Below are 20,544 nucleotides of genomic sequence, written 5' to 3'. Positions count from 1 at the left end.
AATTTCAGAGTTCCCAGATCAAGGAGAAAATACTGCAAGCAGCTAGAAAGAAACAATTTGAATATTGTGGAAATACAATCAGGATAACACAGGATCTGGCAGCTTCAACATTAAGGGATCAAAGGGCTTGGAATGGGATATTCCAGAGGTCAAAGGAACTGGGATTGAAACCAAGAATCACCTATCCAGCAAATCTGAGTATAATACTTCAAGGGAATAAATGGTCATTCAATGATATAGAGGACTTTCCATCATTCATACTGAGGAAAAGACCAGATCTGTATAGAAAATTTGACTTTACAATACAAGAATCCAGAGAAGCATGAAAAGGTAAACAGGAAAGAAAAATCATAAAAGACTCTCTAAAGCTCAACTGTTTACATTACTACATGGAAAGAAAATATTTATAACTCTTGAATCTTTTCTCAGTATTTAGGTAGATGGAGAGATTGTACATACAGACATACACATATATAGACAGAGAGTACAGGGTGTGTTGAATCAGAAGAGATGATATCCACACAAAAAATAAAATAAAATAAAAATCAAGGGGTGAGGGAGGAAAATACCAGGAAGAGAAAGGGAGAAATGGAACAGGGCAGGTTATAACTCACAAAAGAGATAAGAAAAATCTAATTTTGGAAGAAAGCACATACAGAGGCCAGAAAGGGGTATTTTGATGTGAAAAGTCAACAGTATGGGGAATGACCCACTGGGCAACTGAATGATAGGCACATTATCTCCAGAAATGGTAGTGTTGATTTGATTACTATTTCCAGGGTTAGAAGTGGAAAAGGGAAGCAGCAATCACAGTAAGGGTATGTGCACTGAGCAGCATGGTCAGATAGCAGCTTGGGAGATCTTTATTGGGTTATATATGGAGAATTCTCACAAATCAGGAACACAGGTTCTGAGAGCAGGACCTGGAATACTAGGTGATAGGGAAGGCATTAAAAGATGGCAAGGAGAGAAGAGGTAAAAGAACATTTCAGGTTGTGAGGGCATGAGTGACAGTGAAGAAAAGAGCCCAAAGGGAAAGGTAGGCTGCTGCTAGCTCTGTTTGCTGCAACCAAGCAGAAAAAGTGAACTCCTTTCTTCATCTGATAGTCCTTCAAATACCTGAAAATAGTTATACCTTCCTAGCTCTGCCACTTACTAGCTATGGGACCCGGGCAAGTTCTCTCTCTGAATCAGTTTCCACATCTGCAAAAGGAAGAAATGTGTTGGGACAAACCACATAGGCAAGATCCATTTAGAGTCAGAGGGTTTGGGTTAAATCTCAGCCACTTACTAACTGAACTGTGGAAATAGGAACAAGTTGTATCCCCTGTTTTTTAAAATTTAATTAGTTTACTTATTTTTAGTTTTTAATATTCACTTACATAAATTTTAAATTTTCTCCCCCTCCCTCCCCAAGATGGCATACAATCTGATACAGGCTCTATACATACATTCCTATTAAACACATTTTCATATTAGTCATGTTGCATAGAAGAATTAAAACAAATGGGAGAAACCATGAGAAAAAAAAACAAAATAAAAAAGAAAATAGTCTGCTTCACTCTGCATTCCCACTCCATAGTTCTCTCTGGATGTGGATGGCATTTTCCATCATGAGTCCTCTGGAATTGTTTTAGGTCCTTGCATTGCTGATAAGTGTCAAGTCTATCAAAGTCAGTCATCGCACAATGTGGCTGTTACTGTGTACAATGTTCTCCTGGTTCTGATCACTTCTATCAGCATCAGTTCATATAAATCTTTCCAGGTTTTTCTGAAGTCCACTGTTCATCATTTCTTATAGCATAATAGTATTCCATTACATTCATATACCACAACTTGTTCAGTCATTCTCCAATTGATGGGTATCCCCTCGATTTCCAGTTCTTGGCCACCACAAAAAAGAGCTGCTATAAATATTTTTGTACATGTGGGTCCTTTTCCCATTTGTATCATCTCTTTGGGATACAGCTCTAGAAGCAGTATTGCTAGGTCAAAGGGAATGCACATTTTTATAGCTCGTTGGGCATAGTTCCAAATCGCTCTTCAGAATGGTTAGATTAGCTCACAGCTCCACCCCACAATAGTGTTCTAACTTTCCCACATCTTCTCCAACATCTATCATTTTCCTATTTTGTCATGTTAGTCAATCTGACAGGTGTGATGTGGTATCTCAGAGTGGTTTTGATTTGCATCTCTCTAATCAATAATGATTTAGAGTATTTTTTTCATATGACTATAGATAGCTTTAATTTCTTCCTCTGAAAACTACCTGTTCATGTCCTTTGACCATTTATTAATTGGGTAATGACTTGTGTTCTTATAAATTTGACTCAGTTCTCTATATATTTTAGAAATGAGACCTTTATCAGAGACCCTGGTTATAAAAATTCTTTTCCAGTTTTCTGCTTCCCTCCTAATCTTGGTTGCATTAGCTTTGTTTGTGCAAAAACTTTTCGATTTAATGTAATGAAAATTATCCATTTTGCATTTCATAATGTTCTCTGTCTCTTGTTTGGTGATAAATTCCTCCACCCTCCATAAGTCTGACAGAAAACTATTCCTTGCTCCCCTAATTTGTTTATCATATCAGTTTTTATATCTAAATTATGTACCCATTTGGACTTTATTTTGGTATACAGTGTCAGACACTGGTCTATGCCCCAGTTTCTGCCATATTATTTTCTAGCTTTCCCAGCAGTTTTTGTCAAATAGTGAGTTCTCATCCCAGAAACTGGAGTCTCTCCATCCTGTTTTTGCTCCAGGTGAAAATGTTCTTAGTTATGACCAAAGATAAATACTGCATTGGTTGGCTGGCTGATTCTCCTTCCAATTCTGATAGGCAGTGATTTGGTGATTCCATAAGACCCTTTTCTTCAACTCAAAAATTCAACTGCATAAGACATGGAGGTATAGATAAAAAGATGGTGGTTTGTGTGAAAAAGATCTGGAGATCTCTGAGCATTACGTATTCAAAATGAGACAACATGAGTGGCAATCAAATTGAAAAATAAAAGAGTGGACTCTAGTAAGGATGATGCATTTTTCCCAATAGATAAATGGTCAAAAGGTATGAACAATCAGTTTCCAACTCAAATCATCAAAAATCATATGAAAAAATACACCAAATAATAGATTTAATTGCAAATTAAAGTAACACCAAGGTTCTACCTCATAGTCATCAGCTTTAAAAAGACAGCAAAAAACCAAAATGACAAATAATTCAGGAGCTTTGGGAAAAATAGGTGTGCTGCCTGTTGAAGCTATGAATGGGTCCAGCCATTCTAGAAAGTGATTTGGAACCAGGCCCCCAAAGTTAGCAAACTGGAGATGCTCTCTGATACAGGGATAGCACCACTAGCCTACGACTCCAAAGAGATCAAAGAAAGAGGAAAAGGACCCATATGAATAAAAATACTTATAGCAGCTCTTTTTTGTAGTGGCAAAGAACTGGAAACTAAAAGAATGTCCACCAACTGGGGAATGCTGTGCAAATTACGGTAGAGGATTATGATGGAATATTATTATGTGATAAGAAATGATGAAAGTGGAAGACTTGCATGAAGTGAAACAGTAGTGAAGTGAGCAGAAGCAGGAAAAGAACTTACATAAAAACACCAATACGGTAAAGGAAAAATAACTTTGAAAGACATAAGAACACTGATCAATGAACTCACTTGGCTTGGTATATTCCAGAATATCAGTGATGAAGTAAGTATGCTACTTACCTCCTGACAGAGACATGAAGAGACTCATGGTGCAGAATGAGACATACATTTACGGGCATGGCCAGTGTCAAAATGCATTTTGCTTCATTATGCATATTTGTTACAAGGGCTTTGCTTTTCTCTTTTAAAAAAATTTTGAATGGGATAAAATAAACATTTATATAGTGCCTACTGTGTGCTAAGCATTATTTGATTCTCACAACAACCCTATTATTATACCCATTTTACTATTGAAGAAACTGAAGCAAACAAAGGTTAAGTGACCTGCCCAAGGTCACACAGCTAGTAAGTCACATTTGAACTCAGGTCCAGCACTCTATCCACCATTTCACCTAGCTGCTTCGGGTGGGTGAGGGAGGGATAATGTCTACTACAGGGGGTGGGGGTGGGGAAGAGAGAGAGAGAGAGAGAGAGAGAGAGAGAGAGAGAGAGTCAGTTACAGACAACAGAATAATTTTGAAAGTTATGCATTGTGTTATATACTTAAAAAGAAAACAAGTCTTACATAATAGAGATTCACATAATAGTTTCATGTACAATTCTCTCTTTTTCTTCTATGATAATTTACTAAAGTCTTAGTTCATTTGATGTTCAAGTTAGGAAATTTTTTTAAAAAGAAAAAAGCAATAGTATAGTGATTCCTGCTTTCCCCTGGCCTAATCAGACCACATTTTATATTTGGTGTTCAGGTCTAGGTAACACTTCTTAGGCAGGTCTTTGATTCTAAGAGGTACCATGGAACATTAGGAAGAATGCATCTGGAGTCAGAAGACCTATGTTCAAATCCAAGCTATTACTTATAGTATATTTATCCTTGGGCACTCTCTCTCTGACCATTGGTTGCTTTGTCCATAACCAAGAAGGAATTGGACTATGTCATCTCCATGCTCCTTTCTAGCTTTATACCAACGAATGATCCCATGACAGACTGAACTGTGTCCAAAAGAGGGTGACCAGGATGGTGAGGAGACTGGAAGCTAGGATCAGGAACTAACCCATGCCAGTATGTTTCTAACCCTAGCCCTAATTCTGAGGAACCAGGTAGGTTTAGTCTATAGAAGGAAACACAGGACTTTGGAGGGGGCCAGGAGGAGGGAAGATGTGTGATAACTGTTTTTCATATGAAAAAGAAAATAGACTTGTACCATCTTCAACACAAAGTCTTTCCTGATCCCCACAGCTGCTAATGCAGCTCTTTCATCCCTCTTTTATTTGTTCTCTCCATATTTACTCTACATGTGTGCCTTATGTACTTACAGATACCTTGTATTTGTTCTGTGTATACTAGGTCATATGTAGAATACACATAAGAAAATACATTATCTGAAGTATGTGCAGAATACATATAAAGGAGTAGTCATATATTATCTGGAGTCAGGAAGACCTAACTCAAATCCCACATCAAATATTTACTAGCTGTATGACTCAGGGCAAGTCACTTAACTTCTCTATGTCTCAGTTTCCTCATCTGTAAAATGGGAGGTTGGACTTCAAGGTCCCTTCTAGCTCTAAATATATGCTACATACTTGTTGCTTCCCTGATTAAAATAGAAGTTCCTTGAGAGAAGGGAGGATTGTTTCATTTTTGCCTTTTTATCCTTAGTGCTAACGCTGTGACTGGCACATAGTAGGTGCTTAATGAATGCTGGTTGATTGACTGATCTAATTGATTAAACAAAGAGAGAAGAGAGAAAGAAAAAGCTTCTTGATCATCAGAGCTGTCCAAAACTGAAATGGCCAGCCTCAAAGTGGGATGAGTTCTTCATCTCTGGGGGTCTTTGAGCAGAGGCAGTCAGGCTAACCACTTCTCAGAGATCCCTATTAAGCATGGATCGGGCCATTGAAGGCCCTTCCGAATCTGAGACTGATTTTGGGTGGCTGGGTCAGACCTGAGAGCAAGTGTGGGCCAGGGAAAGAAGCACCTTGAGACAATCTCATCTGGCAGTGGTGAGGGACAGGAGTACACAGGAGAAGGCAGCAGCCTGGAGAGGACAATGCTGGCCCAGATTCCAGAACTACAAAGTCAGCTTCTATTCTAGAATCCCCCCCATACCCAGTCCAACGCAACAGTAGCTCATCTTCCCCAACCAGAGAACTCAGTCTTTGCAAATGCCTAGTCCTTGCCCCTGAGCACAGTGGGGAGCCTGGGGCGGCACCTACCACTGGGACACCTGCCCCCCTCACCCCAACCTTCTGCACATGCACTGGCTCTAACCCTGGTCTCTCTGTGCGAGGTTGTCTGCCCAGCCCCCTGTTTCTCTCTATGACCAGGTGAGCTTACCAGCTGTCCCACCTCCCCTGGATCTCCAACCACATGATGAAGAGTAGTAGTAAGCGAGATTCAAACCGGCGGGCATTCATGGATCAGGTACGGGAGTGCCGAGAAAATGGTTATCTGCTCTCCTCCAAGAAGATCGGCTCAGGAGCTTTCTCCAAAGTCTACCTGGGCTATGCCACCCATGAGAGAATGCGCCAAAACTACAAGTTGTCATCTGACCTGCGTGCCAAGCGCCACACAATGGTGAGTGGCTGGAGCGGGGGGGGGGGGGGGGGGGGGGGGAAGGAGGGGGAGAGTGGGATGACAAAGAATAGAGAGCCGTGGAAGGGGGAAAGAGGGAACAGTACAATATATAAAGTGGCCAGTCAGTGTTTCCATCAGGGCTTGACTCTTCTCATATAATCTCAAGAGCAGGAAGGGACTCATGGGCCACCTGATTCAAACTGAGCAGGAATACCCTTTATCACTTTCTCCCCAACATCCAGAGTCCACTTGAAGACCTCCAGTACTGGGGGACCCACAAATTTAAGTGGTCCCTTTTTCCTTTCAGCAGGCTGGTCCACCTGTCTGCAAATTTTTACCCACTCATTTCTTGAATCTCAATCCTCCTCAGTCCAAGCAGACCCAGTCTGATCCCTCTTCTGTAGGACAAACCTTTAGTCACTTAAAGACAGCCATCATGTTCCTACATTCTTCTTGTTGTTCTGTGTCCAACTTTTCATGACCTCATCTGGGGATCTCTTGAAAAAGATGCAGGGATGCAGGAGTGGTTTGCCATTTCCTTCTCCAGCTCATTTTACAGATGAGGAAACTGAGGCAAATTGGATTAAGTGACTTGCCCAGGGTCACACAGCTAGTGAGCGTCCAAGGCTGGCTTTGAACTCAGGATAATGAATCTTTTGGACTCCAGGCCCAGCTCTCTATCCACTGTACCACATAGCTTCCCTATCTATGTCCTACTCAAGTCCATTTAGTCATTACTTTACTCTGGGGCTACCAGCCTAGAGGTGGGCTAACAGATGACAATCATTCAGGACATTCAGACCTGGAACTTAAGCTGTTCTAAGAGAGGGAGGTGAGTCTCACTCTGCTTGGTCAGGTCCCATCTGAGGCAACTGGTTCTGGAAACACATTATACAAAGAACACTGGACAAGCTAGAGACTGTACAGATTTGAGTGACCAAGATGGCAGGGGGACCTGAAGGAACTGTGCTTGATGTAGCTTGATGATGAGAAGGCTTAGGAGGAACATGGTAACTGTCTTAAAACATGGGAAGGGTTTTTCATATGGAAGAAAGTATCCAACAGAACAAGTGGTAACTACTATCTATGAAGCATCTGAAGGCTTGCAAAGCCCTTTACAAATTATCCTCATGATATCTTTGGGAGGTAGATGCTATTATCTCCATTTTACAGATGAGATACATGGGGATTAACTGCCTTGCTCAGGGTTACAAAGCTACTAAGTGTCTGAGCTGGCTTTGAACTCAGGTCTTCCTGATTCCAGTCCCAGCTCTCTACTGTATCATCTAGTTGCCTAGGAGGAGAAAAGCAGGCTATAGTGAAAAGAACCCTGGATTCAGGGTGATATGGACCACATTAAAATTTCACCTTTGTTACTGTTTCTGTGTTTCTTTGGACAACTTTCTCCCTCTCACTCCCGGCTTCTTTTTTCTTTATCCATAAAATGAGGGGTTTCAATCTCTAAGGTTCCTTTTACCTCTAAATCCCATAACCTGGAGGTGTTTAATGTGGGAAAGAGAAGGCTTAGGGGCCATGACAACCCCTTTCAAACATCTGAAGGCTGTTGAGATGAAAGGGGGTTCTACCTATCCCAGATAGCTCCTGAAAGTAAAGTAGGAAGAGGATGGAAGATAGAGGGTTCCACAATGGCAGGTCCTGTCTCTCCCCCTTATTAGTCAGTCAGTCAGTCAGTCTGTCAAACAAGCATTTATTAAGTACTTACTATGGGTCAGGCACTGCAAAACAGACTGAGGACATCTTAAGAATGCTCTTCTCCGAGAGCTTGCTGATCTCAGAATGGCAGGACAGATCCCGTCCCAAGATCCTGGGGGGTCTATTCTGTACATTTTCCTTTACTCCATCCCTCTCCCCCAACAGGTGGCCATTAAGATAATATCTACAGCTGAAGCCCCCTTAGAGTACTCCCGGAAGTTCCTTCCCCGAGAGATCTACTCACTCAATGCTACCTACAAGCACCTCAACGTGGTAAGCTAGGGATGAGGCACAGGGAGGGCAGGAAGAGGGAGTGGGATTCCTTTCACACAGATTTCTCATCTCTCAGAAGGCCAGTTCTTGTGAAGCTACCACATCCTCATCTCAACCCCTAAAGGCCCCTGCTCAGACCTCCTCTCCCTAATGCCCCAAGGCTGAACACCCCAGCTCCTCTAACACTTGGGGTTTGGGCTGGGCCCCTTCAGTCTTTGATCCAAGTTAAGCCCTACTTCCTAGAAGTATGCCCAGGACAAGGCCTAAAGGGAATGGATGTCCCTGGGGGCAACAGATCCAGCTTTATGAGACATACCGGAACAGCCAGCGCTCATACCTTGTTCTGGAGCTTGCTTCCCGAGGAGACCTGCTGGAGCACATCAATGCCACATCGGATCGGCGCTGCTGCCCTGGGCTGGAGGAGGAAGAGGCTAGAAGGCTCTTCCGACAGCTTGTCAGTGCTGTGGCCCACTGCCACAATGTGGGCATTGTTCATCGGTGAGGGAGGGAAACCCAGAAACCTGCCCTCAGCTGCCCTACCACTCCCCCACACATAAGCACACTCTGCCCCAGGCTCCCTGTACCAGCCTGGATTCCAGAGTCAGCCCCATGTGGCTTCCCTCTCTCCAGACTCCCTCCCAGGCCAACGGGAGCTTCAGCATCCTAGTCATCTTCAACACCCATCTCTCTCAGCCTTAACCCCAGACTCTGCCATAGCCCTCAAGTCCACAAATGTTTACGAGCCTACCTATGTGCCGGACACTGTGCTAGGTGCTGGGAATTTCAAAGCTAAAACCAAAATAATCTCTGTGGCCAAGGATCTTACAGTGTCCTGGGGTAGGGATCCTTCATGTATTTAGATAAGCAAATACAAAGGGTTCAAGGAGCACAAACCAGCAGAGGAAGGTAAAGGGAGATCAGGGAAGGCTTCATGAAAGAGATTGTCTCTGAGATGGGCCTTGAAGCTCAGGACTCTGAGAGGTGGAGTAAAGGAGGCTGAGAGGCAGTTGGTTTGAATGCATGAAGACGTCTGATGGAATGTTAAGCTCATAGCCTGTTTTGGCTGGAACACAAAGCATAATAACAGGAAGCTTATGAAATAAAGAGAAAAGATGAGTTAGAGCAAGATGGTGGAAGGCTTTAAATGCAGGGGAGGGGAGATAGAGAAAAGGAAGTCTTGGCCTGGAGTCAGGAAGACCTGAGTTCAAATCTGGCCTCAGATATTGATACATTCAGGGTCACACAGCCAGTATGTGTCTGAGGTTGGATTTGAACTCAGAGGAGTCTTCCTACTCCAGGCCTGGCACTCTATGTACTTTGGCACCACCTCGCTGTGCAAACACCCTGACACTTGGTCTTAGGCCTAACCCTCAGAATTGCCCCTGGCCTCCATCTCCCTTTCTCTGTCCTGGCAGGGATCTAAAGTGTGAAAACATCCTGCTGGATGATCGAGGGTTTGTGAAGCTGACTGGTAAGACTCCCCTCCTGCTCTGGCCTTTTCAAAAGTTTGAGCCCCCTCCCACCCAGGCTCTTCTATCACTGACAGATCTCCTCCCTCTCCTCTTTGGATTTTGTCACAATATAAAGCACAAACTGACCCAAAATGGAATGTAATGAAATGTAACCTCTGGAGGTCACTCACTCCTGGATACCTTCAAGCAAAGACTGGATGACCAGCTGTTAGAGAGAGAACTGTCCTTCAGACAGGGCTTGAGCTAAGATGGCCTGGGAGGTCCCATCTGGGTTGAGCTTCTGTGACACTCTCTCTGACAGAGGTTAAAACTTCCATATCTCCAGGTATCATTACTGGTTGTCATCAATATTCACTGAGCTTGACCGTAGCACAGACCTAAGGCTCTTAACCTGGGGCCCATGAACAAGGTTTCTGAAATATTTTGAAAACTTTTTCAATATCATTCGTTTCCTTTGTATTTTATTTTATGAATTTAAAAACATATTCAGACAAGGGGCACCTGGGCCTCAACAGATTACCAAGGGAGTCTAGGACACAAAAAGGCAAAGAACCTCTGACATAGACAAATGCTGGGGGGAAGGTCAAGGAAGATTGGTCTTCCCTTGAAGTAGCCCCTTTTCTGTTCCTAATCCTCACCCCTGAGCTGTCCTCACCATTCAGTCATCCTCACCAAACCTTCCTCTACCCCTCCCCCTCCTCCAGATTTTGGTTTTGCCAATCGGACAGCAGTGAAGAATTCTCTGCTGAGCACATTCTGTGGCTCTGTGGCCTACACAGCCCCCGAGATCCTCATGAGCAAGAAGTACAATGGGGAACAGGCCGACCTGTGGAGCCTGTGAGTGACAAAGCAGTAGGGGCCCCAGGAGAGGGCAAGGGGGTGCATCACAGGGAGCTCCAGGGGAGGATGGCAAGGAGCAGGGGTGCAAACCTTGAAGTCACAGGGAGCCCTGAAAAAGAGACAGGGAGAAGCAAAGCTAGTCCCGCAAAAAACAGGACTGTGAGCCCTAGGTGAATTAAGCATGAGGAGAAAAAGCTCCGGGGCAAAAACAGACACCATGGCAAGGCACTTGGTGGGAACAGTGTAAGGGGCAAGGCAACAAAGAACAGAACAAGTTCTAGGGCCTGGGGTGGGGACAGGGGCATGGTTGGGGAGTGATCCCAGGACAGGGTGGGGAAGTAGTCCTAGCAGGATTGAGGGAGATGAGGGGGAGGATGAAGTAGAAAGAACCCATTCATGGGACTACAGGCTCGGGACTGGAGTGGATCTTAGAAGTCATCTGGCCCACTCAGGCACCCTGGGCTCCAAACTGGGCCACAACCCTAGAGGTGTGCCTTTGGGCAAGTAATTGACCTTCTCTGCATCTTGTAAGACTGTCATCTCTGTGAGGAAAATCCTTTGAAAATCAGTAAGGTCAAAGTGGGTGTGGAGGTAGAGGGCCCACCCCCAAGTTCTCCTCCAAGCCCAGGCTCACCAACCCTGGAGCATCAGTGCCCTGGACTGTCCCCAGTTTCACTTTTTCTGTCTATAATTTGGGGCAACACAGCTCCGATCCGTACCTCACAGGGTTGTTCTGAGGAAAGCTCTTTGTAAAAATAGGGGGCTTGGGACAATGGTGATGCCAGGTCTGTCCCTTGTGCAGTGGCGTGATCCTCTACGCCATGGTGACAGGGAAGCTGCCCTTCAAGGAGAGACAACCCCATAAAATGCTGCACCTCATGCGCCAGAGCCTGGCCTTCCGGCCCAGCCTGTCCCAAGGTAACCTGACTTTAATGGATTCAGAATGAGAGGACCTAGTTTAAAGCCTGTCTCTGCCACTTGGCAGGCATGTGACCTGGGGCAAGACATTCCTCTTTTCTAGACCTCTTTTCCTTCTCAGTAAAGTAAGGGGACTGGATTAGAGACAGTTCTAACGTCCCTTCTCCCCTTCTTGCCCATCTAGGTTGGAGGCAGGAGGTACATAGTAATGTGTGGCTTGGCCACAGTGATGATGGTGGCATGAGTGGGGAGGCCAGGGGTAGAAGGGGAACCAATCCTGCCAAAGGCAGGGTGTGACACCCACACCCCAACGTTCCCCTCCTCCCAACCCCCTCCCCCCCAGAGTGCCAGGACCTGATCCAAGGTCTGCTCCAGTTGCGGCCAAGAGCCCGACTGGGCCTACAGCAGGTGGCTTCCCACTGTTGGATGTTGCCTGCATCCCATGCTCTGTTCCACAATGTGCTCAGTACTACGCCAGGGACTGAGGAGAAAGCCCTGAGGGGTGAGCTGGCATCAGGTAACTTCTCCCATACCCTCACATCCTGAGCCCAGAGTTAGAACTCCCCTCCACCCATAGCAGATCCCCTCTTTCCCCTTCAAGCCAGAAGTAGGTACCTCTACTCCTATAGCTCCTCCTCCCAAAAGTCAAAACCTTCTTTCCTAAGCCCCTCCTTTCTTTAACCTTGACCCTATCACCCAGGAGGGCCCTCTCACTCCCACTCTGTGTTATAGAGGAATTGGAGGGATCTGAACTACAGGACCAGGAAGCAGGAGCACTGACCCCTGCAACCATAAGGATGCTTGAGGGGCCCTCTGAGACCAACCCTGAGCAGGCCCCAACGAGCGAGCTGTCAGCACCTGCCCTGCTCCGGCCACCTAGTTCCCTCCTCCAGTTCCCATCTCCTCAGCTGGCACAGTCTCTGGGTCCAGGTCCCGGTACTGGCCCTTCGTCCCCACCCCCTCGTCCTCCATCAATAGGTCGGCCTAGCATACTGGCCAGCCTGAAGCCTAATTTCCACAAGACTGGGAGCTTGCCGTTATGGGGAGGAATGGGGCCCCGGGGCCCTTCAAGGGGCAGCCTAGCCGGGCCCAGCGCTTCCCGGCAGATTCTGTCCCTCTACTCCATGTCTGTGATTCGGAAAGCCCCGCTGCACCGCCTGGTCAACTGAGGGAAGGGAAGGGGTTGGATTGGGTAAGGGGAGTGGGGATAGGGGCCAGATAAAGTATTTATTCTGTCAGAGCTGCTGGAGATATCTCTGGGGAGGGCCGGTGGGAAGCAGCACATAGCATTCTGTGTGCCCTGCCCTGGACCAGGAATTGGGGGGACAACAGGAGGGAAAGGAGAGGCAGTCTCCCTCTAACCTAGGGAAGGCTCTAATCTGACACAGGCTCAGCTCACCTGCAATCTCCTCAGAGAATCAGAGTAGTAGAAATGGGCACAAAAGACCACCTAGATGAATCTCTCTAAACCACAACAGCCCTCTCTCCCATGAAGACTTCCACAAAGTTCTCAGCTAGAAGTGATTTTCTCCTATTAATTCTTATAGCACTTCTTTTTGTAGGCACTTGAGAGAAAAGTTGCGAGCACCAAGTACTAGCATGGGTTCACCTAGAAAAGATTATATAGGTCTAATCTCATTTCCATTTTTGATAGAGTTACTACTAGACTGGTAAGTCAGGGGGAAGGTAAGACATAATAGTACAGAGGATCCCAACAATCTTCATGTAGTTTTAAGTAACTAAAGTTATACTGACTTTGAAACTGCATGAAAACTTCTGAGACCTCCTGAATTATGCCTGGATTCCAGAAAAACATTTTACAAAGGCTTTCACATTATCTTTATGGACAAACCTGAGGAGGACAATAGCACATCTAGGGAGATTCAAACCAGGAGAACAACCAGACCAAGAGCAGTGACTAACAGGATTGTGGTCACTGTGGGAAAAGTCGAATTCTCAGGTCTTATGCTGTTCTACATTTTTAACCAATGATCTAGATGAAGTCATAGAAGCAATGTCGATCCAACTTAGAGATGATGATGATGATGATGATGATGATGATGATGTGGCAGAGAGGGATTTGAAGAGGCTGGAAGAATGAACTGAATCAACATGACATTTAATAGGAATAAATGTAAACTCCTAGTCTTGGGCTCAAAAAATCAACCACACACAGGAGGGACAAGGGAGGAAGTGAAAGAGACATGGAGTTAAGTCAACAGTGCGTGTAAAAAAGATCTGGGAATATAAATCAGTACAGAATGCTATATTGATAAAGGGTACAATGTCCCGGACTAGGGAGGTGACGGTCCTCTCCTCTACTTTGGCTACCTTTGGTGTTCAGATTTGAGCACCACCTTTTACAAAGGACATTAATGACCTGAGACCCTTGAAGAGGAGGTCCACCAGGAGACCATGACATAGGAACTGGTGAAAGAAACCAGGTGGGGAGGAGGCAAACAGCGACAGCAATGATGACATTAGAACTGTCTTCCAATATTCAAAGGGGTGTCACCAAAAACACCTGTTCTGCTTGGCCCCAGAATGAGGGGGCAGTGTTAGGCATAGTGAGAAGGTACAGAGAGGCACATTCCAGCCTCTGGTAAGGAAAAACTCTCTGACTCAAAGAGTTCTCCAAAAGAATGGGATGCCTCTGAGAAAGGCCTAGCCAATGGTCCTGTGCCTGAAGGTGCATTGTGACAGCTTAGTTTCAGGGAACTAAATTTTCAACCACCCCCTGCCCCCAGGACACCTCAAACTGTAAGCACCCCAGGAGTGCTCATAGTTCTTTCCTAACACCTGGCTTGGGGCAGGAGTTACTTTACTAGATTCTTCTCAAGTTAAAGTGGGGAGGCAGGAGCTATAGGGAGACACTGACAGAATCCAGGCTTAGCCAACCCAAGGAAAGAAAGACTGAAGTGAAAGAAGGCTGGTTTATCGAGCACAGCAGCCCAGCAGCCTGGACACCAACCTCAAGTGTGTCTACCAGTCACAAGATCCCTGCAGTCAAGGGACAAGGGGAGAATGGGGAGGGTCCAGGGCCCCAGGCTGGTGAGAGGACATCAGCTAGGTCCCAAGCCGTCTGGACTGCTAGGGCTCTGTACTGCCTCCTCCTGCTCCTGCTGAAGCTGCTGCTGTTCTTGCTGGTCCAGTTGCTGCAACTTCTCCTCTACATCTGGGGGGACATTTACTTCTAGCAGGTTCTCCATGCCTGCCTCTGGCTCATCCCCAATCAGCACCTGCCCAGGTACAGGGAAAAGGGGATCTCATGGGTTTAGGCCTAGAGACATAATGCACAGGCTGGGGACTCCCACCAAGTTATAGGACTTAAGCTACAGGCTTAGAACTTAGCAACATGGAGGTAGAGGGATGAAAATGAGTCAGGGCAAGGGAAAAGGCCTAGACATTAGAGTTGTCTTCCAGTATTCAAAGGAGAAGAGAGACACCCCTTTTGGGGGAGGGCTTGGGGCCAGGTAATAAGGATCAAGACAAGGTATCGTGCTCAAAAGAGATACTGGGCCCAGGGTGGTAGCTCAGTGACTGGTATAGGAGGGGCTCAGGGGCTTGGTCCCAGGGTCCCCTGCACTGGGGTGGGGAACCTGTGGCCTTCTAGGTCCTTGGGTGCAGCTTTCTGACTGGGTCCAAGTTTTATAGAATAAATCTTTTTATTAGAGAATTTGTTCTGTGAAGTTTGGATTCAGTCAAAGAACTACACGTGAGGACCTAGAAGGCCACATGTGACCTTGAGGCCACAGATTCCCCACCTCGTCCCACATCCTCTCACCACACATCTCTTGGCAAACCTCAGTCCTGTATGACTCCCTGTCACCAGCCTCCTCCATTCTTAGTCAAGGGTCACTGAACAGAAATGGAGGAAGTCACACAATATTGCTAAGTACCTTATAAATTCATGTTATCCAAACTCAGCTGGGCCCACTCTGTAGCAAGGTAGTACTTTTATTCCTCCCTCATTGATTCACTATCTCTCCACAAAAGTTGTTCCAAACCTCTTCCCTTTTCAACCTTCCCACAAGTGCCCTTTCTCCCCTCTCAGCTGCAGACCTCACCTCAGATTTTACTGAGAAAATCTGAGACCATTTCATGTAAGCTCCCTCCTTTTCTCTTCATCTCAAAAGCAACCTCCCCATTCCATCTTCCATTCCCCAAGTCTGACAATGAAGTGGCTCTTCTCCTTGCCAAAACCAATTCCTCTACCATAGCCATACCCTTGTCCCATTTCCATACCCTCCCATACTCTTCAGCAGATCTCTCTCTCCTTCTCCTTTTCTCTTTCTCCTTTAACCTCTCACTATCTCCTGGCTCCTTCCCTTCTGCCTCAAACATGCCCAATTCTCCCCTCCCCTAAAGAAAATAACCTTTCACTGGACCCCACCATCTCCTTGGACTACTGTCATATCTCTTCTCCCTTTGTCAACCAAATTCCTAGAAAAAGCTATCTACACTTGCTTCCTCTCCTTACTTCACTTCTCAACCCTTTGCAATATGACTTCCAAGCTCTTCACTCAATTGACACTGGTCTCTTTGAAGTTACCAACAACCTCTCAACTGGCCAATCTGATGATCTCATTTCTCAACCTTCTTGACTTCTGCCGCATCTGACCCTGCTGACCATCGTCTCCTCCTGGACACACTCTTCTCTCTGGGTTTTCATAACATTACTCTCCTGTCTGACTTCTTTTTCTCAATCTCCTTTGAGGGCTCATTATACATATGATGCCCCCTAACTGTGAACATTCCCCAATGTCCTCTTCTCTACATTCTCCCTTGGGAACCTCATAAACTCCCAAGAATTTAATCATCATCTTTATGAAAATGAATCACAGATCTACAAATCCAGCACCTACATTTCCATATCGTTTCTCCCCTGAATTTCATCCCATATAGCCAAGTGAACATTTCAAAATGGATGTACCAGAGACACAGTCAAAACTGAATTCATCTTTCCTTCAAAACCTTCCCCACTTTCAAACTTCACTATTTCTATAAAAGGCACCACCATCCTTTGAGTCTTCAAGGTTAAAACTTCTTGACTCCTCATTATTCTTCATCTCATGTACTGAAGAACGAGACGCCAAATTCTGCCTTTTCTACCCCTTTTCTCCAGGAACAAAGCTATCACCCATGTTCAGACTCTTATCACCTCTCCCTGATTATTACAACCTCTTAATTAGTCTCCTAGCCTCAAGTCTCTTACCATACCAGTCTATCCTACAAGTAGCTGCCAAAGTAGTTTTCCTTAAATACTCAAGAACTGACCAAACCACTCCCTTGCTCAATAAACTCCAGTGGCTCGCTATTATCTCTCAGGCCTCCATGTAGCTTTTAAAACTCTTCATAACCTAGTCCCAACCCATCTCTCCAGTCTTACTGGAGACTCCCTCTAATACTCTTTGATCCCATCTTTTCTCTGCTTCTCCATTCCATTTCCCAACATGCTTTTGCACTGGCTGTCTCCCACACAACTGGAATGAACTTCTTCCTCACCTTTGCCTCAAAGAACTTCTCCCTTCCATCAAGTCAAAACTTAAGCACTTCCTTCTGCATAAAACCTTTTTTGATCCCCACCGCCTACTAGTGCCCTACTTCCAAAATCTTATATTTAACTTTGCAAATATGTGTATTTATTCATTTCATATTTATTCCGTATATATATGTATGAATCCTTGTTGTCTTTCCCATTGGACTAAAAGACCCTCACAAGTAAGGACTGTTTCATTTTAGTCACTGAACACATAGAGCCTAGCATGGTGCCTAGCACACAGTAGGGTCCTAATAGATGCTTATTGGCTGACTGCTCTAAGGCAGGCTGGCACACAACATACGGCCTAAACACTGCATATGGCCCACCAAAGGATTTTGGGTGACCCAAAAATGAAAAATGTAGAGGATGTACAACAGGCTTGCACAACATTCCACCCATGCAAAGTGGCTCAGGGGCCATATGTTGTGCACACCTGCTCTAAGGGATCCAGACCTAATTATAGAATTTGGAAGACAGAAAACATAAGCCATGGAATAGAACACTCACACCTTACTGACTTGAGGGAATAAGGGGAATAAGGGGAAGGCAAGGAAACATACAAAGGTCTCCAGAGATGAGGATGAGTTCTTAGACCATCCCCATCCCTCCCACTTACCTGAATGAGTTTCTCACAGGCCAGGCGGACATTAGGGTCATGTTCCCAGGTGTACAGCTCCCTAAGCACTAGGTAAGTCCCTTGATCCTTCACCAGCTTCCGTCCAGGAGCTGTGGCTGTGAGCTACAGGGAGACAGGGAATGTTGGGGGATCCATTCTCACCAGGCAGGGGAAGGGTGAATGAAAGCAGATGGGGCCCCTAAGACTTGCCCTACTCACCAGCATAATGGTCTCAATGAGCATCTTTCGGATGTCAGCATCTGGTTCACGCTCCTTTTCTGGGGGCAGGTACTGCAGGTCTACTGGCAATCCTGGGGAGGCCATGGATCTGATCTCCTGGATGTACCCCAAGTCTCCCATGTCAGGGACACAAGGGGCCTGGCCAAGAGCCAGGAGACCAAGGTTCTAGTCCAGCCTCTGACCGTGGCTCACTAAAGGACCCTGGGACAAGTCCTTTGTTTTCTCTAGGTCTTAGTTTCCCTCATTTTTCTTTTTTGGGGGGGGGAGATGAACCACAGTAATAAGCATTATTGAGTGGTTAATATGTGCCAGGCACTGTGCTAAGCACTTTACGGATATTTCATTTGATTATCATAACAACCCTGTGAGGTATAATCTCCATTCTACAGATGAGGAAACTGAAGGAAACAGGGTTAAGTGACTTGCCCAAGGTCTCTCAACTAGCTGAAGCTGGATTTGAACTCAGGTCTTCCTGACTCCAGGCCCAGAGATATATCTATCAATGCCACCCAGCTGCTCCAAACCTCTTTGAGGCAAATCAAACCTCAATGGGGTTAAGGACTTCTCCTACTTCTAAAAATGTAGGATCCTCAGGGTTCTGAGTCCCCAGAAACACCCCCTCCCCATCCCCAATACCCGCATCAACCCTGCTCACGGTCTATCTCATCTTCTGAGAACTCCTCTGGACCAGCCAGGGGCAGCAACAGGAAGGTAAGCAGCTCTACTTGAGGACCCAGGAGCCACTCGTGAGAACCTGGAGGAATGGGGATTCTGTGAGGGACCCTGATCCCCCTTTCTCCTCTTCCCTTCCTCTCTTGATTCCCTTATAAGCTCTGAGCTACTCACGGTGCTCAAAACAGCAGTTCCTCAGGGTGCCCACCACCCCCATTCTTCGTACAGCAGAGTCTGGGCAGTGGATGAGGGGCAGGAGACGCTGGATCAGACACCTAGGAAGACAGAGGCTGCTCCCCTCAGGACAAAGAGGTACTCACCTCCTCTTTCAGTAATTCACATTTTCCACTTCCAGACACAGCCACACAAGTTACAAGCACTTGTGAAAAGACTACTGTATGCTCAGCAGGGTAGGGAGAAGGGGTCAGTATAAGTCTAAATTATCAACTGCACACCTGCCCGTGCCTCCGCCAAGAGCTTTCCCAGCACATGCCCCAGGGGCCGCCCCCTCCCCCACCCGCTCCAAGCGCTCCAAGCGCTCCAAGCGCTCCAGCTTCCAGCCTTCCTCCTCCTCCTCTTCCCCACCTGTCTGGATCCAGCAAGACGGCTCGGGCTGCTGGTAGTTGGCTGAGGTTGGAGAGCAGAGACGCCAGGTAGTGGAGTGGGGCGTGGGGGTTGTAGCCCGGGGTGGTCAAGGCGGTCACCAGGCGGGCCAGGCTGGGTTCCTGAGCAGCGTCGCTGGTGGCCTCGAAGCCGCTCTCCTCCAACAGCTGCCGGCCGGGCCCTGCCTCCCGGGTCAGGTTGGACAGCGCGGCTGCCGCCTCTCCAGCCCAGGGCCAGCTCGGGGCGAGCGCCCGGCCCAGCAGCTGGGCAGGGAGCCCGGGCAGCGCGGCCAGCAGAGCGCCGTGGACGCTGGGCTCCGCGCACAGATTCACCAGCGTCCGCCAGGCGTCTGCCACCGCCCCCGCCGCTGCCGCGGGCGGCGCCTCTAGGAGTCTGGCCAAGGCCTGCAGCAGCCCTTTCTGGGACACCAGGAGTGACCGGCCGGTCTCGGAGCCCGTCAGTCCCAGGATGTAGTGGGCCGCCTCCGCCTGCACGTCTGGCAGCGTGCTCTGGGACAGAAAGGTCACGAACTCCTGAGCCACATCCGCTGCCTGCAGTCGGGACTCCATGCGGCTCACCTGGGCGGGGTGGGGGCGGGGGGACACGTGCACGTGGCTGAGGCCGTCTTTCATGAGGGCTGCCTCCGTCCGTGAGGAAGCCAGGGGATGGATCGACCCTCCTTCCGCACCCCGGGAAGCTCTAGACAGGGTCCCTTCCCAGGCTGGCCTCTCTCCTCCCCTAAAGCCCCAGCACAGAACGAGACGGGCTCCCGATGGAGGCCGAGCCTAGCTAGGGTGGACGGAGACCAAGGGTAATGCAAGGGCGCTGCCCGAGTCCTCGCCCCAGCCCCAAGTTTTACCTCCAGATAGCCGCCGCCGCAGCTACCGCCACCCAGCCACATGCGCCCAAGCACAGCCAATGGGAAGCAGCTGAACCTGGGGGAAGGGGCGGGGCAATACGAAGTCTCTGACCAATCAGAATCGTCCGCCAGGGTCAAGAGACGTGTGGAGCATTGTGGGGGGTGTAGTTTCTGGAGAGTAATCGAGAGCTTGGTTGGTTGGGTGTTGTCTTTCCTTCTCAAAGAGGACCAAAATGACATCACCGTGTTCAAGTGAAGTTTCAACATCTACGACTGTGGCTGATTAAACCAATACGAGCTCGGAATGCCTTAGCACAGGTTGGGCACAGATAGTCCTTGTGACCACGTGGGGTGGATACTCCAAACCTGCGCATCCTACTTTCCTTTGTGCTGTCTCAATTCCGCTTTGCTCATAGAGCGCAGCACCCCTTCTGATGTGTATGCCATGCTGCGCGGTGGGGTGCCAGTGTGCCCCTTGTCGTCCAATCACACCCTAGATTCTTGAGAGAATCCAGAGAGTGGTAGAACGTTATCAGGGAGCTCCAATTGG

General features: G+C 47.1%; 2 protein-coding genes and 1 long non-coding RNA gene across 8 annotated transcripts; 1 reads left to right on the top strand and 2 right to left on the bottom strand.

The window, feature by feature from the left end:
• The first annotated feature begins 5,757 nt into the window (after positions 1 to 5,757).
• On the top strand, positions 5,758 to 12,700 carry LOC140500276 (testis-specific serine/threonine-protein kinase 5-like). 2 transcript variants are annotated; one of them, XM_072602703.1, is made up of 8 exons: positions 5,758 to 6,246; positions 8,125 to 8,232; positions 8,528 to 8,730; positions 9,648 to 9,703; positions 10,409 to 10,541; positions 11,347 to 11,462; positions 11,806 to 11,964; positions 12,195 to 12,700. In XM_072602703.1, the coding sequence occupies exons 1-8, from the start codon at positions 6,040 to 6,042 to the stop codon at positions 12,629 to 12,631; spliced, it is 1,419 nt and encodes a 472-aa protein (XP_072458804.1). In that variant the 5' UTR covers positions 5,758 to 6,039; the 3' UTR covers positions 12,632 to 12,700. The 2 variants fall into 2 exon arrangements, with proteins under 2 accessions (XP_072458804.1, XP_072458803.1); XM_072602702.1 differs by having other exon boundaries at positions 11,806 to 11,979.
• Positions 10,149 to 11,406, bottom strand: LOC140500279 (uncharacterized). Its single transcript, XR_011965683.1, has 2 exons — positions 11,264 to 11,406; positions 10,149 to 10,653 (listed from the first exon to the last, which is right to left on the bottom strand). It is a non-coding gene; the product is annotated as an uncharacterized lncRNA (long non-coding RNA).
• On the bottom strand, positions 11,919 to 20,075 carry HGH1 (HGH1 homolog). Of its 5 annotated transcripts, none has more exons than XR_011965682.1 (8): positions 19,995 to 20,073; positions 19,118 to 19,713; positions 18,707 to 18,807; positions 18,516 to 18,614; positions 17,840 to 17,931; positions 17,621 to 17,743; positions 14,434 to 14,701; positions 11,919 to 11,943 (listed from the first exon to the last, which is right to left on the bottom strand). XR_011965682.1 is itself a non-coding variant. In XM_072602698.1 (7 exons), the coding sequence occupies exons 1-7, from the start codon at positions 20,034 to 20,036 to the stop codon at positions 14,525 to 14,527; spliced, it is 1,230 nt and encodes a 409-aa protein (XP_072458799.1). In that variant the 5' UTR covers positions 20,037 to 20,073; the 3' UTR covers positions 13,566 to 14,524. The 5 variants fall into 5 exon arrangements, 3 of the variants coding, with proteins under 3 accessions (XP_072458799.1, XP_072458802.1, XP_072458800.1); XR_011965681.1 differs by lacking the exon at positions 11,919 to 11,943 and adding an exon at positions 13,315 to 13,551; XM_072602698.1 differs by lacking the exon at positions 11,919 to 11,943 and having other exon boundaries at positions 13,566 to 14,701.
• Between the last annotated feature and the right edge of the window lie 469 nt (positions 20,076 to 20,544).

Source organism: Notamacropus eugenii, chromosome 4 (genome assembly GCF_028372415.1).
Source record: "Notamacropus eugenii isolate mMacEug1 chromosome 4, mMacEug1.pri_v2, whole genome shotgun sequence".
In the NCBI taxonomy this organism is placed as follows: domain Eukaryota; kingdom Metazoa; phylum Chordata; class Mammalia; order Diprotodontia; family Macropodidae; genus Notamacropus; species Notamacropus eugenii.
Note: the sequence above shows the minus strand (reverse complement) of the source record. Positions and strands in the feature narration are given on the sequence as shown.

Bases quoted from the DNA above. Each gene is read 5' to 3' on its own strand.
- HGH1 (XM_072602701.1), bottom strand. From the start codon at position 19,767: ATGAAAGACGGCCTCAGCCACGTGCACGTGTCCCCCCGCCCCCACCCC. The intron at 18,808-19,117 runs GTGGGGAAGAGG...CTGTCTTCCTAG, and splicing joins GTCTTGCTGGATCCAGACAG to GTGTCTGATCCAGCGTCTCC. The intron at 18,615-18,706 runs GTGAGTAGCTCA...CCATTCCTCCAG, and splicing joins GAACTGCTGTTTTGAGCACC to GTTCTCACGAGTGGCTCCTG.
- LOC140500276 (XM_072602702.1), top strand. From the start codon at position 6,040: ATGATGAAGAGTAGTAGTAAGCGAGATTCAAACCGGCGGGCATTCATG. The intron at 8,731-9,647 runs GTGAGGGAGGGA...CTGTCCTGGCAG, and splicing joins AATGTGGGCATTGTTCATCG to GGATCTAAAGTGTGAAAACA. The intron at 11,980-12,194 runs GTAACTTCTCCC...TCTGTGTTATAG, and splicing joins GAGGGGTGAGCTGGCATCAG to AGGAATTGGAGGGATCTGAA.